This window comes from Oncorhynchus keta, chromosome 8 (genome assembly GCF_023373465.1).
Source record: "Oncorhynchus keta strain PuntledgeMale-10-30-2019 chromosome 8, Oket_V2, whole genome shotgun sequence".
Lineage (NCBI taxonomy): Eukaryota > Metazoa > Chordata > Actinopteri > Salmoniformes > Salmonidae > Oncorhynchus > Oncorhynchus keta.
Window position 1 is genome coordinate 41,221,834 of NC_068428.1, and position 16,062 is coordinate 41,237,895.

Here is a 16,062-nt window from a genome sequence, read left to right on the forward strand (position 1 = left end):
CTATTAGCTAGCAGCTACAAGGCGCTCAGCAGGCTGCCCTCTACTCTCCTAAGGCATGCTGCCTGGCCTGCCGGGATAGCTTGCTACTGTTATGTTCGGTAACCATGCTATTAGCTTATGGCTATCAATAGCTACCAGATCAGCAGGCTGGCTCTGACTACTGGCTGTCTGAGCTAATGGACCCGGTGCCCTCTACTCTCCTAAGGCATGCTGCCTGGCCTGCCGGGATAGCTTGCTACTGTTATGTTCGGTAACCATGCTATTAGCTTATGGCTATCAATAGCTACCAGATCAGCAGGCTGGCTCTGACTACTGGCTGTCTGAGCTAATGGACCCGCTACCCTCTCTCTCCTGAGGTACGCTGCCTGCCAGGCTTCCGCCACTGCCTGCTGACTAATGACTAAAGCAGCCTAGCGCGAGGCTATCGCTCCCTAGTCTAGCAATCAAGCTTCTGCACCTGGATCTCATTTGTGTTTTAATGATCTCGATTCCTGGATGTGGATTTGATTTGTCCGTTTTTGTTTTCACCCCTAGAGCGATAGTGGTACGGGTTGTTTCTCTGGGAGGGCTCACTCAGGCCCTGCTGGTTTAAAGGGGTTTAACTGTAAAACATCTCTCTCTCTCTCTGCTGACTTTGCTCCTTTCTTCTCTTCATCCCCAGCTGTTTCTTGGAACCCAACGGTTAATTTCCCCTCTGGGTTCTGGACTGGGGGCTGGTGGATAGGGGGGCTGGTGGATTGGGGGGCTGGTGGTGGACTGGGGTGGTGCTGGTGGATTGGGGGGGGCTGGTGGATTGGGGGGCTGGTGGTGGACTGGGGTGGTGCTGGTGGATGGGGGGCTGGTGGATTGGTGGAGGGGCTGGTGGTGGACTGGGGTGGTGCTGGTGGATGGGGCTCGGGATTTCCGCTTCTGCTCTGAATACTGGAAGTCACTGCTCCTCTCTCTCTCTGTCTCGCTGTCTCTCTCTCTTGCTCTCTGTACCGCTCTCTCTCTCTGTCTTTCCTCGTCCCCCCTGTGCCCTCAGCTCCAATGTCTGTGTTCTTGTTTTACTGTCGAGTCTCTCACTCTCTTTTCCACTCTTTTTTAAATTTTCTTCTTGACATATTCCTCGTCCATCCCAGTAGATTAGCTAGCATATTAATATAGCTAGTATATTATATTTCCCAGTGTAGTCCTCCACAGTTCAGAAGGTCTGTTTTTAGTGTGACAGCAGCAGTGTGAGCAGACCACAGCAGAGATCAGAGGAAGTTTTCAAGCTGATGGTGATGAAACTGATGTGTTCTGTAATGGGAGAGCTAATGTAACGATACGTAGGCCTCTGTCTGAACCCTCTGTCTGAACCCTCTGTCTGACCCCTCTGTCTGTCTCTGATACTGTCAGAGTGTCAACAGGACTCTCTCAGACTCTCTCTGACTCTCTCTGACTCTCTCTGACTCTCTCAATTCAGTTAACTTTATTGACATTGACAATGGAAGTGTTTTCCTTTCAAAGTAAACATATATAAGAACGATGGCCAAAGACGGGAATATACCAGACTGTTTGTAATGAAGCGATAACAGTGATGTTGGTACTCGTATTAACAGCAATTACAACACAGAATATGCTAATATGAATAATCAACACTTTCACCAACTATGTATCTTATAGTTTATTTTCATCATTTAGGCTGTATAATTCTTTAATGTTGAATTTTTTTAAATTTTTAGGACCATTTTTTCTGTCAAATAGATCTCTTCCTGGGGGCATAATGATCTCTGGGCTGCCAGGTTTGCCTGTAAGGACCAGTCTCTATGGCCAGACTCTGCTCAGGGGCGGCAGGGTAGCCTAGTGGTTAGAGCATTGGACCGAAAGTAACCGAAAGGTTGAAAGGTCATATGCCCGATTCTGCCCCTGAACAAATCAAATCAAATGTATTTGTCATATACACATGGTTAGCAGATGTTAATGCGAGTGTAGCGAAATGCTTGTGCTTCTAGTTCCGACAATGCAGTAATAACCAACGAGTAATCTAACCTAACAATTTCAAAACTACTACCTTATACACACAAGTGTAAAGCGATAAGAATACAGTGCCTTGCGAAAATATTCGGTCCCCTTGAACTTTGCGACATTTTCCCACTGCCTGGTGTGTTCCTTGTTCTTCATGATGCTCTCTGCGCTTTTAACGGACCGCTGAGACTATCACAGTGCAGGTGCATTTATACGGAGACTTGATTACACACAGGTGGATTGTATTTATCATCATTAGTCATTTAGGTCAACATTGGATCATTCAGAGATCCTCACTGAACTTCTGGAGAGAGTTTGCTGCACTGAAGGCTGAATAATTTTGCACGCCCAATTTTTCAGTTTTTGAATTGGTAAAAAAGTTTGAAATATCCAATAAATGTCGTTCCACTTCATGATTGTGTCCCACTTGTTGTTGATTCTTCACAAAAAAATACAGTTTTATATCTTTGTTTGAAGCCTGAAATGTGGCAAAAGGTCGCAAAGTTCAAGGGGGCCGAATACTTTCAAGGCACTGTACTTATTCTAATTTTTTATTTTAGTTTATTTGGTAAATATTTTTTTTAAACTCTTCTTGAACTGCACTGTTGGTTAAGGGCATGTCAGTAAACATTTCACTGTGAAGTCTACACTGTTGGTGAAGGGCTTGTCAGTAAACATTTCACTGTGAGGTCTACACTGTTGGTTAAGGGCTTGTCAGTAAACATTTCACTGTGAGGTCTACACTGTTGGTGAAGGGCTTGTCAGTAAATATTTCACTGTGAGGTCTACACTGTTGGTGAAGGGCTTGTCAGTAAACATTTAACAGTAAAGTCTACACTTGTTGTATTCGGCGCGTGTGACTAATAAAGTTTGATTTTAATTTGACAAGTGGTTTTGTGGTCTGATTGTGTTCAGATCGGACCACATCAGGAGGTGATGTGTTGTCTTCTCCACCGCCTGGGCGCTTTTCTCGCTACCGGAAGCACATTGGGCGACGTCATCAGCACTCCTCCCACAAGTCTCCAGAAAATGTGTGTGTGTGTTGGGACTGAGAGAAACCCTTTTCACTATAACGGTGGAGGAAATGCATTCCTAGCGTGGGAGGAGCGAGTTATGAAACCCCTTTAGCATTGTTTGCTGGCTAGTTCGTTACAGTAGTTAGCTACATCAGTCGTTGTGTTACCATATTTAGTTTATTCCACCGTTTTTAGGATGCATAGCTGGCATTTGAATGTAGTGCAGGAAAAGAGATTCTGGACACTGTAGACATGGTAGCCCACTCAGGGTATGTCGCAGCGGTCTTTAGACACTGCATTTTAGTGCTTTAGGCGTCATTACAGAAACCCTGGTTCGAATCCAGGCTGTATCACAACCGGCCGTGATTGGGAGTCCAATAGGGCGACGCACAATTGGCCCAGCGTCGTCCGGGTTTGGCCAGGGTAGGCCGTCATTGTAAATAAGAATTTGTTCTTAACTGACTTACCTAGATAAATAAAGAGCCCTATGTTCAGAGAGCCCTGTGTTCAGAGAGCCCTATGTTCAGAGAGCCCTATGTTCAGAGAGCCCTATGTTCAGAGAGCCCTGTGTTCAGAGAGCCCTATGTTCAGAGAGCCCTATGTTCAGAGAGCCCTGTGTTCAGAGAGCCCTGTTCAGTTCAAAGTGTTCAGCCCTAAAGAGCCCTATGTTCAGAGAGCCCTATGTTCAGAGAGCCCTGTGTTCAGAGAGCCCTGTGTTCAGAGAGCCCTGTGTTCAGAGAGCCCTGTGTTCAGAGAGCCCTATGTTCAGAGAGCCCTGTGTTCAGAGAGCCCTATGTTCAGAGAGCCCTATGTTCAGAGAGCCCTGTGTTCAGAGAGCCCTATGTTCAGAGAGCCCTATGTTCAGAGAGCCCTGTGTTCAGAGAGCCCTGTGTTCAAAGAGCCCTATGTTCAGAGAGCCCTATGTTCAGAGAGCCCTGTGTTCAGAGAGCCCTGTGTTCAGAGAGCCCTGTGTTCAGAGAGCCCTGTGTTCAGAGAGCCCTATGTTCAGAGAGCCCTGTCAAATCTAGACACAGCCTTGGTTGGGTGGTAGAAGTTAGTGAATTGAGCCTCGGGACCAGCTGGCTGAGGGGACTCGTCTCTATGGTCACCTCTTGGCATCTCTCTCTCTCTCCTCCTGAGGAGATCAGCGCGCTACACACACACTGTCAATCTGCCATCCTCTGGATTAGTAATCCAATTGAAATGTGTTTGCGGAGAGTTCAGACTGCAGAGTAAATCCTCTCTCTCTGCCTCTGTTTCTCTCACGTTCTCTCTGTTATGTAATCGTTGCTGTATGTTGATACTGTACTAATTTGTCTCCCCCCCGCGCTGCCCTGCAGGTTAAGGCTTAGAGGACTGTAGAGTTTCCAGGGGAAAAGATGAGTGATGGAATGGTATTGTGTGAGACGAGAGCCCTGGCCTCCTCTACCTCTCCAGTCCACAGGCTGGCTACGTCTGCAATCCTCTTCCTCCTCCTCTCCCTGCTCCCCCACGGACACGCATCAGGTAAGAGACAGCGCCATCAAAAGAAATACCCACACCGGCGCAGCACAGACACCCTGGCGCAGCACAGACACCCTGGCGCAGCACAGACACGCTGGCGCAGCACAGACACGCTGGCGCAGCACAGACACGCTGGCGCAGCACAGACACACTGACGCAGCATACCCATTCATGCGTGGAGTCTTTGTACCCCTCCCTCGGTTTTTCCTTTCTCTCGTCTTCGTTGCTCCAGAAGGTCGTTGCTGCGTTGCTCCTCACCCTGCACAAAAAAAACACACTCCACACAGATTGCTTGAGAGCCTTGCAAGATGTCCTTACCGAAGCAGGCAGATGTCTGTGTGTAGAGCGGTGTGGTGTGATGCAGTGGCCCCAGGGATGCTTTTTTCAGAGCTCTAATTGATTTCCCTTTTTAATGTGCTATCTGAAAATAGTTCCCCTCCTACCCCTCTGTACCTCACTGTGTGTGTGTGTGTGTGTGTGTGTGTGTGTGTGTGTGTGTGTGTGTGTGTGTGTGTGTGTGTGTGTGTGTGTGTGTGTGTGTGTGTGTGTGTGTGTGTGTGTGTGTGTGTGTGTGTGTGTGTGTGTGTGTGTGTGTTAGGGCTGGCACAATTTATAATTATGTTCCAGACGGTTATGGATGAAGACCGTCATGATAAATTCTTAACAACGTGATGAAACAAGCAAGGAGTCTTCGGTGGGGGACAGTAGATTGATGTTGTTTACTTGTCTTGTTGGCTAGTGATGTTAATGTTGTTTACTTGTCTTGTTGGCTAGTGATGTTAATGTTTACTTGTCTTGTTGGCTAGTGATGTTAATGTTGTTTACTTGTCTTGTTGGCTAGTGATGTTAATGTTGTTTACTTGTCTTGTTGGCTAGTGATGTTAATGTTGTTTACTTGTCTTGTTGGCTAGTGATGTTAATGTTTACTTGTCTTGTTGGCTACTGATGTTGTTTACTTGTCTTGTTGGCTAGTGATGTTAATGTTGTTTACTTGTCTTGTTGGCTAGTGATGTTAATGTTGTTTACTTGTCTTGTGGGCTAGTGATGTTAATGTTGTTTACTTGTCTTGTTGGCTAGTGATGTTAATGTTTACTTGTCTTGTTGGCTAGTGATGTTAATGTTGTTTACTTGTCTTGTTGGCTAGTGATGTTAATGTTGTTTACTTGTCTTGTTGGCTAGTGATGTTAATGTTTACTTGTCTTGTTGGCTAGTGATGTTAATGTTTACTTGTCTTGTTGGCTAGTGATGTTAATGTTGTTTACTTGTCTTGTTGGCTAGTGATGTTAATGTTTACTTGTCTTGTTGGCTAGTGATGTTAATGTTGTTTACTTGTCTTGTTGGCTAGTGATGTTAATGTTGTTTACTTGTCTTGTTGGCTAGTGATGTTAATGTTTACTTGTCTTGTTGGCTAGTGATGTTAATGTTGTTTACTTGTCTTGTTGGCTAGTGATGTTAATGTTGTTTACTTGTCTTGTTGGCTAGTGATGTTAATGTTTACTTGTCTTGTTGGCTAGTGATGTTAATGTTTACTTGTCTTGTTGGCTAGTGATGTTAATGTTGTTTACTTGTCTTGTTGGCTACTGATGTTGTTTACTTGTCTTGTTGGCTAGTGATGTTAATGTTGTTTACTTGTCTTGTTGGCTAGTGATGTTAATGTTTACTTGTCTTGTTGGCTAGTGATGTTAATGTTGTTTACTTGTCTTGTTGGCTAGTGATGTTAATGTTGTTTACTTGTCTTGTTGGCTAGTGATGTTAATGTTTACTTGTCTTGTTGGCTAGTGATGTTAATGTTGTTTACTTGTCTTGTTGGCTAGTGATGTTAATGTTTACTTGTCTTGTTGGCTAGTGATGTTAATGTTGTTTACTTGTCTTGTTGGCTAGTGATGTTAATGTTTACTTGTCTTGTTGGCTAGTGATGTTAATGTTGTTTACTTGTCTTGTTGGCTACTGATGTTGTTTACTTGTCTTGTTGGCTAGTGATGTTAATGTTGTTTACTTGTCTTGTTGGCTAGTGATGTTAATGTTTACTTGTCTTGTTGGCTAGTGATGTTAATGTTGTTTACTTGTCTTGTTGGCTAGTGATGTTAATGTTGTTTACTTGTCTTGTTGGCTAGTGATGTTAATGTTTACTTGTCTTGTTGGCTAGTGATGTTAATGTTGTTTACTTGTCTTGTTGGCTAGTGATGTTAATGTTGTTTACTTGTCTTGTTGGCTACTGATGTTGTTTACTTGTCTTGTTGGCTAGTGATGTTAATGTTGTTTACTTGTCTTGTTGGCTAGTGATGTTAATGTTTACTTGTCTTGTTGGCTAGTGATGTTAATGTTGTTTACTTGTCTTGTTGGCTAGTGATGTTAATGTTGTTTACTTGTCTTGTTGGCTAGTGATGTTAATGTTTACTTGTCTTGTTGGCTAGTGATGTTAATGTTGTTTACTTGTCTTGTTGGCTAGTGATGTTAATGTTTACTTGTCTTGTTGGCTAGTGATGTTAATGTTGTTTACTTGTCTTGTTGGCTAGTGATGTTAATGTTTACTTGTCTTGTTGGCTACTGATGTTAATGTTGTTTACTTGTCTTGTTGGCTACTGATGTTAATGTTGTTTACTTGTCTTGTTGGCTACTGATGTTAATGTTGTTTACTTGTCTTGTTGGCTAGTGATGTTAATGTTGTTTACTTGTCTTGTTGGCTACTGATGTTGTTTACTTGTCTTGTTGGCTAGTGATGTTAATGTTGTTTACTTGTCTTGTTGGCTACTGATGTTGTTTACTTGTCTTGTTGGCTAGTGATGTTAATGTTGTTTACTTGTCTTGTTGGCTAGTGATGTTAATGTTTACTTGTCTTGTTGGCTAGTGATGTTAATGTTGTTTACTTGTCTTGTTGGCTAGTGATGTTAATGTTTACTTGTCTTGTTGGCTACTGATGTTGTTTACTTGTCTTGTTGGCTACTGATGTTGTTTACTTGTCTTGTTGGCTAGTGATGTTAATGTTGTTTACTTGTCTTGTTGGCTAGTGATGTTAATGTTGTTTACTTGTCTTGTTGGCTACTGATGTTGTTTACTTGTCTTGTTGGCTAGTGATGTTAATGTTGTTTACTTGTCTTGTTGGCTAGTGATGTTAATGTTGTTTACTTGTCTTGTTGGCTAGTGATGTTAATGTTTACTTGTCTTGTTGGCTACTGATGTTAATGTTGTTTACTTGTCTTGTTGGCTAGTGATGTTAATGTTGTTTACTTGTCTTGTTGATGTTGTTTACTTGTCTTGTTGGCTACTGATGTTAATGTTGTTTACTTGTCTTGTTGGCTAGTGATGTTAATGTTTACTTGTCTTGTTGGCTACTGATGTTAATGTTGTTTACTTGTCTTGTTGGCTAGTGATGTTAATGTTGTTTACTTGTCTTGTTGGCTACTGATGTTGTTTACTTGTCTTGTTGGCTAGTGATGTTAATGTTGTTTACTTGTCTTGTTGGCTAGTGATGTTAATGTTGTTTACTTGTCTTGTTGGCTACTGATGTTGTTTACTTGTCTTGTTGGCTAGTGATGTTAATGTTGTTTACTTGTCTTGTTGGCTAGTGATGTTAATTTTGTTTACTTGTCTTGTTGGCTAGTGATGTTAATGTTGTTTACTTGTCTTGTTGGCTAGTGATGTTAATGTTGTTTACTTGTCTTGTTGGCTAGTGATGTTAATGTTGTTTACTTGTCTTGTTGGCTAGTGATGTTAATGTTGTTTACTTGTCTTGGTGGCTAGTGATGTTAATGTTGTTTACTTGTCTTGTTGGCTAGTGATGTTAATGTTGTTTACTTGTCTTGGTGGCTAGTGATGTTAATGTTGTTTACTTGTCTTGGTGGCTACTGATGTTGTTTTTACTTGTCTTGGTGGCTACTTGTCTTGTTGGCTAGTGATGTTAATGTTGTTTACTTGTCTTGTTGGCTAGTGATGTTAATGTTGTTTACTTGTCTTGTTGGCTAGTGATGTTAATGTTGTTTACTTGTCTTGTTGGCTAGTGATGTTAATGTTGTTTACTTGTCTTGTTGGCTAGTGATGTTAATGTTGTTTACTTGTCTTGTTGGCTAGTGATGTTAATGTTGTTTACTTGTCTTGTTGGCTAGTGATGTTAATGTTGTTTACTTGTCTTGGTGGCTACTGATGTTGTTTACTTGTCTTGTTGGCTAGTGATGTTAATGTTGTTTACTTGTCTTGTTGGCTAGTGATGTTAATGTTGTTTACTTGTCTTGTTGGCTAGTGATGTTAATGTTGTTTACTTGTCTTGTTGGCTACTGATGTTGTTTACTTGTCTTGTTGGCTAGTGATGTTAATGTTGTTTACTTGTCTTGTTGGCTAGTGATGTTAATGTTGTTTACTTGTCTTGTTGGCTAGTGATGTTAATGTTGTTTACTTGTCTTGGTGGCTAGTGATGTTAATGTTGTTTACTTGTCTTGTTGGCTACTGATGTTAATGTTGTTTACTTGTCTTGTTGGCTAGTGATGTTAATGTTGTTTACTTGTCTTGTTGGCTAGTGATGTTAGTTGTTTACTTGTCTTGTTGGCTAGTGATGTTAATGTTGTTTACTTGTCTTGTTGGCTAGTGATGTTAATGTTGTTTACTTGTCTTGTTGATGTTGTTTACTTGTCTTGTTGGCTACTGATGTTGTTTACTTGTCTTGTTGGCTAGTGATGTTAATGTTGTTTACTTGTCTTGTTGGCTAGTGATGTTAATGTTGTTTACTTGTCTTGGTGGCTACTGATGTTGTTTACTTGTCTTGTTGGCTAGTGATGTTAATGTTGTTTACTTGTCTTGTTGGCTAGTGATGTTAATGTTGTTTACTTGTCTTGTTGGCTAGTGATGTTAATGTTGTTTACTTGTCTTGTTGGCTACTTATGTTGTTTACTTGTCTTGTTGGCTAGTGATGTTAATGTTGTTTACTTGTCTTGTTGGCTAGTGATGTTAATGTTGTTTACTTGTCTTGGTGGCTAGTGATGTTAATGTTGTTTACTTGTCTTGTTGGCTACTGATGTTAATGTTGTTTACTTGTCTTGTTGGCTAGTGATGTTAATGTTGTTTACTTGTCTTGTTGGCTAGTGATGTTAATGTTGTTTACTTGTCTTGTTGGCTAGTGATGTTAATGTTGTTTACTTGTCTTGTTGGCTAGTGATGTTAATGTTGTTTACTTGTCTTGTTGGCTAGTGATGTTAATGTTGTTTACTTGTCTTGTTGATGTTGTTTACTTGTCTTGTTGGCTACTGATGTTGTTTACTTGTCTTGTTGGCTAGTGATGTTAATGTTGTTTACTTGTCTTGTTGGCTAGTGATGTTAATGTTGTTTACTTGTCTTGTTGGCTACTGATGTTGTTTACTTGTCTTGTTGGCTAGTGATGTTAATGTTGTTTACTTGTCTTGTTGGCTAGTGATGTTAATGTTGTTTACTTGTCTTGTTGGCTAGTGATGTTAATGTTGTTTACTTGTCTTGTTGGCTAGTGATGTTAATGTTGTTTACTTGTCTTGTTGGCTAGTGATGTTAATGTTGTTTACTTGTCTTGTTGGCTAGTGATGTTAATGTTGTTTACTTGTCTTGGTGGCTAGTGATGTTAATGTTGTTTACTTGTCTTGTTGGCTAGTGATGTTAATGTTGTTTACTTGTCTTGTTGGCTAGTGATGTTAATGTTGTTTACTTGTCTTGGTGGCTAATGATGTTAATGTTGTTTACTTGTCTTGTTGGCTGTTGATGTTGTTTACTTGTCTTGTTGGCTAGTGATGTTAATGTTTACTTGTCTTGGTGGCTAGTGATGTTAATGTTGTTTACTTGTCTTGTTGGCTGTCCCAAGCCTTCATTTCCTCCCCTCTAGCCATCTCACCATGTACTCCCCCATCATAACACCTTATTCCCACAGGACACATCACATACAGGAGCCGAAGGATTAGTCTGGTGGAGGGTTTCATGAATATCGAATTCCATTACTCTTGACAGGCTTATTCAAGCCACAGGAAAAAACAAAGTCACGGCAGGGTAATAGAGATGAATAGTGAGCAGAAATGTAGACCTATTCGTCGGGCATATTTAGACTTGTTGTGTCAAACAGGCTTCAAAGAAACCTGCCAAACAGGCGTCACCGGAACATTGAAGACACAGGATGTGAAAACGGATGTATAGAGTAGAGATCGACCGATTTTATGATTTTTCAAAGCCGATGCCGATTATTGGAGGACCCCCCCCCCCCCAAAAAAAGCCGATGCCGATTAATCGGTCGATTTTTATTTACTTATTTATTTGTAATAATGACCATTACAACAATACTGAATGAACACTTATTTTAACTTAATATAATACATCAATAAAATAAATTTAGCCTCAAATAAATAATGAAACATGTTCAATTTGGTTTAAATATTGCAAAAACTAAGTGTTGGAGAAGAAAGTAAAAGTGCAATATGTGCCATGTAAGAAAGCTAACGTTTCAGTTCCTTGCTCAGAACATGAGAACATATGAAAGCCGGTGGTTCCTTTTAACATGAGTCTTCAATATTCCCAGGTAACAAGTATTAGGTTGTAGTTATTATAGGAATTAGCGACAATTAGCGCGCTAACGAGCTAGCCATTTCACTTCGGTTACACAAGCCTCATCTCGGGAGTTGATAGGCTTGAAGTTATAAACCGCGCAATGCTTGACGCACAACGAAGAGCTGCTGGCCAAACGCGCGAAATTGCTGTTTGAATGTTTACGTGTCTGCTTCTGCCTACCACCGCTCAGTCAGATACTTAGATACTTGTATGCTTGTATGCTCAGTCAGATTATATGCAACACAGGACACGCTAGATAATATCTAGTAATATCATCAACCATGTGTAGTTAACTAGTGATTATGATTTATTGTTTTTTTATAGGGTAAGTTTAATGCTAGCTAGCAACTTACCTTGGCTTACTGCATTCGCGTAACAGGCAGTCAGTCTCCTTATGGAGTGCAACGAGAAAGAGGCAGGTCTAGTTAACTGTAAGGTTGCAAGATTGGATCCCCCAAGCTTGTTCTGCCCCTGAACGAGGCAGTTAACCCACCGTTACTAGGCCGTCATTAAAAACAAGAATGTGTTCTTATTTGACTTGCCTAGTTAAATAAAGGTTAAATAAAATAAACAGCCCAAAAAATACAGATTTATGATTGTTATGAAAACTTGAAATCGGCCCTAATTAATCGGTCGACCTCTAGTATAGAGAGGTTGAACTCGCATGCCTCTATGCTACAGTATGTTAGTCTGTAACACACACCAAGGGGAAGCAGCTGTCTCTAGACAGCTGTGTAGTTCCAGAGAATGTGATCTCAGAGAGACTGTCAATATGGGGAATAAATTATAAGTTGTTAGTTCATTGTAGTCAGTTACAATAAGCTCTCACTCTCTCTCTCCCTCTGGACACATCTACATCTCTGCTCTGATTCAGTCTCTTGAATTTTCTATTAGTATAGCATTTACCAGATGGTTAGGACTAAATCTCTCACTGATTCCGAGGAAAGGCTGGGCAGGAAGTGAACAGCGGGGGCTTAAAGTCACTCTCTCACACAGACCAGGTCCCGGTGTCCCAAAAGAAAGATACGGCTAAGTTAATCACTAGAACCACAGGATCCTATTGTTCCAAGAGGATCTTTGTGTGTGTGTGTGTGTGTGTGTGTGTGTGTGTGTGTGTGTGTGTGTGTGTGTGTGTGTGTGTGTGTGTGTGTGTGTGTGTGTGTGTGTGTGTGTGTGTGTGTGTGTGTGTGTGTGTGTGTGTGTGTGTGTGTGTGTGTGTGTGTGTGTGTGAGAGAGAGAGAGAGAGAGAGAAAGGGGAAATGGGAAATGGCTCACCTCTGGTCCAGAACAAACTAAAGGGCAGAGAGGAGTGGATGATAGTGGATATGATGTTAGGGAGGTGGAGGAGGACCGTGGATATGATGTTAGGGATGTGGAGGAGGACAGTGGACATGATGCTAGGGATGTCGAGGAGGACAGTGGACATGATGCTAGGGATGTGGAGGAGGACAGTGGACATGATGCTAGAGATGTGGAGGAGGACAGTGGACATGATGCTAGAGATGTGGAGGAGGACAGTGGACATGATGCTAGAGATGTGGAGGAGGACAGTGGACATGATGCTTGGGATGTGGAGGAGGACAGTGGACATGATGCTAGAGATGTGGAGGAGGACAGTGGACATGATGCTAGAGATGTGGAGGAGGACAGTGGACATGATGCTTGGGATGTGGAGGAGGACAGTGGACATGATGCTAGGGATGTGGAGGAGGACAGTGGACATGATGCTAGAGATGTGGAGGAGGACAGTGGACATGATGTTAGGGATGTGGAGGAGGACAGTGGACATGATGCTAGGGATGTCGAGGAGGACAGTGGACATGATGCTAGGGATGTGGAGGAGGACAGTGGACATGATGCTAGAGATGTGGAGGAGGACAGTGGACATGATGCTAGAGATGTGGAGGAGGACAGTGGACATGATGCTTGGGATGTGGAGGAGGACAGTGGACATGATGCTAGAGATGTGGAGGAGGACAGTGGACATGATGCTAGAGATGTGGAGGAGGACAGTGGACATGATGCTTGGGATGTGGAGGAGGACAGTGGACATGATGCTAGGGATGTGGAGGAGGACAGTGGACATGATGCTAGAGATGTGGAGGAGGACAGTGGACATGATGTTAGGGATGTGGAGGAGGACAGTGGACATGATGCTTGGGATGTGGAGGAGGACAGTGGACATGATGCTAGGGATGTGGAGGAGGACAGTGGACATGATGCTAGAGATGTGGAGGAGGACAGTGGACATGATGTTAGGGATGTGGAGGAGGACAGTGGACATGATGCTAGGGATGTGGAGGGGGACAGTGGACATGATGCTAGGGATGTGGAGGAGGACAGTGGACATGATGCTAGAGATGTGGAGGAGGACAGTGGACATGATGCTAGAGATGTGGAGGAGGACAGTGGACATGATGTTAGGGATGTGGAGGAGGACAGTGGACATGATACTAGGGATGTGGAGGAGGACAGTGGACATGATGCTAGGGATGTGGAGGAGGACAGTGGACATGATGCTAGGGATGTGGAGGAGGACAGTGGACATGATGCTAGAGATGTGGAGGAGGACAGTGGACATGATTTTAGGGATGTGGAGGAGGACAGTGGACATGATACTAGGGATGTGGAGGAGGACAGTGGACATGATACTAGGGATGTGGAGGAGGACATTGGACATGATGCTAGGGATGTGGAGGAGGACAGTGGACATGATGCTAGGGATGTGGAGGAGGACAGTGGATATGATGCTAGGGATGTGGAGGAGGACAGTGGACATGATGCTTGGGATGTGGAGGAGGACAGTGGAAATGATGTTAGGGATGTGGAGGAGGACAGTGGACATGATGCTAGGGTTAGGGATGTGGAGGAGGACAGTGGACATGATGTTAGGGATGTGGAGGAGGACAGTGGACATGATGCTAGGGATGTGGAGGAGGACAGTGGACATGATGCTAGGGATGTACTGGGATGTGGAGGAGGACCGTGGATATGATGCTAGGGATGTGGAGGAGGACAGTGGATATGATGCTAGGGATGTACTGGGATGTGGAGGAGGACAGTGGATATGATGCTAGGGATGTACTGGGATGTGGAGGAGGACCGTGGATATTATGCTAGGGATGTGGAGGAGGACAGTGGACATGATGCTAGGGTTAGGGATGTACTGGGATGTGGAGGATAGTGGATATGATACTAGGGTTAGGGATGTGGAGGAGGACAGTGGATATGATGCTAGGGATGTGGAGGAGGACAGTGGATATGATGCTAGGGATGTGGAGGAGGACAGTGGACATGATACTAGGGATGTGGAGGAGGACAGTGGATATGATGCTAGGGTTAGGGATGTGGAGGAGGACAGTGGACATGATGCTAGGGATGTACTGGGATGTGGAGGAGGACAGTGGATATGATGCTAGGGTTAGGGATGTGGAGGAGGACAGTGGATATGATGCTAGGGATGTGGAGGAGGACAGTGGATATGATGCTAGGGTTAGGGATGTGGAGGAGGACAGTGGATATGATGCTAGGGTTAGGGATGTGGAGGAGGACAGTGGACATGATACTAGGGATGTGGAGGAGGACAGTGGATATGATGCTAGGGATGTACTGGGATGTGGAGGAGGACAGTGGATATGATGCTAGGGATGTGGAGGAGGACAGTGGACATGATACTAGGGATGTGGAGGAGGACAGTGGACATGATGCTAGGGATGTGGAGGAGGACAGTGGACATGATGCTAGGGATGTGGAGGAGGACAGTGGACATGATACTAGGGATGTGGAGGAGGACAGTGGACATGATGCTAGGGATGTGGAGGAGGACAGTGGACATGATACTAGGGATGTGGAGGAGGACAGTGGACATGATGCTAGGGATGTGGAGGAGGACAGTGGACATGATACTAGGGATGTGGAGGAGGACAGTGGATATGATGCTAGGGATGTGGAGGAGGACAGTGGACATGATGCTAGGGATGTGGAGGAGGACAGTGGACATGATGCTAGGGTTAGGGATGTACTGGGATGTGGAGGAGGACAGTGGACATGATGCTAGGGATGTACTGGGATGTGGAGGAGGACAGTGGACATGATGCTAGGGATGTACTGGGATGTGGAGGAGGACAGGGGACATGATGCTATGGATGTGGAGGAGGACAGTGGACATGATGCTAGGGATGTGGAGGAGGACAGTGGACATGATGCTAGGGATGTGGAGGAGGACAGTGGACATGATGCTAGGGATGTACTGGGATGTGGAGGAGGACAGTGGATATGATACTAGGGTTAGGGATGTACTGGGATGTGGAGGAGGACCGTGGATATGATGCTAGGGATGTGGAGGAGGACAGTGGACATGATGCTAGGGATGTGGAGGAGGACAGTGGATATGATGCTAGGGATGTGGAGGAGGACAGTGGATATGATGCTAGGGATGTACTGGGATGTGGAGGAGGACAGTGGACATGATGCTAGGGATGTGGAGGAGGACAGTGGACATGATGCTAGGGATGTGGAGGAGGACAGTGGACATGATGCTAGAGATGTGGAGGAGGACAGTGGACATGATGCTAGAGATGTGGAGGAGGACAGTGGACATGATGCTAGGGATGTACTGGGATGTGGAGGAGGACAGTGGACATGATGCTAGGGATGTACTGGGATGTGGAGGAGGACAGTGGACATGATGCTAGGGATGTGGAGGAGGACAGGGGACATGATGCTAGGGATGTGGAGGAGGACAGTGGACATGATGCTAGGGATGTGGAGGAGGACAGTGGACATGATGCTAGGGATGTACTGGGATGTGGAGGAGGACAGTGGACATGATGCTAGGGATGTACTGGGATGTGGAGGAGGACAGTGGACATGATGCTAGGGATGTGGAGGAGGACAGGGGACATGATGCTAGGGATGTGGAGGAGGACAGTGGACATGATGCTAGGGATGTGGAGGAGGACAGTGGACATGATGCTAGGGATGTACTGGGATGTGGAGGAGGACA

At 44.0% G+C, this 16,062-nt stretch overlaps 1 protein-coding gene across 1 annotated transcript in view; it reads left to right on the forward strand.

Moving 5' to 3' along the window:
- Positions 1-16,062, forward strand: part of LOC118377163 (sushi domain-containing protein 6-like) — an 87,655-nt gene that overhangs the window by 22,547 nt on the left and 49,046 nt on the right. The window contains exon 2 of the mRNA XM_052524198.1: positions 4,346-4,511. Within this exon, the coding sequence (XP_052380158.1) occupies positions 4,385-4,511 (127 nt within the window). The 5' untranslated portion in view covers positions 4,346-4,384. The remainder of the gene's footprint in view (positions 1-4,345; positions 4,512-16,062) is intronic.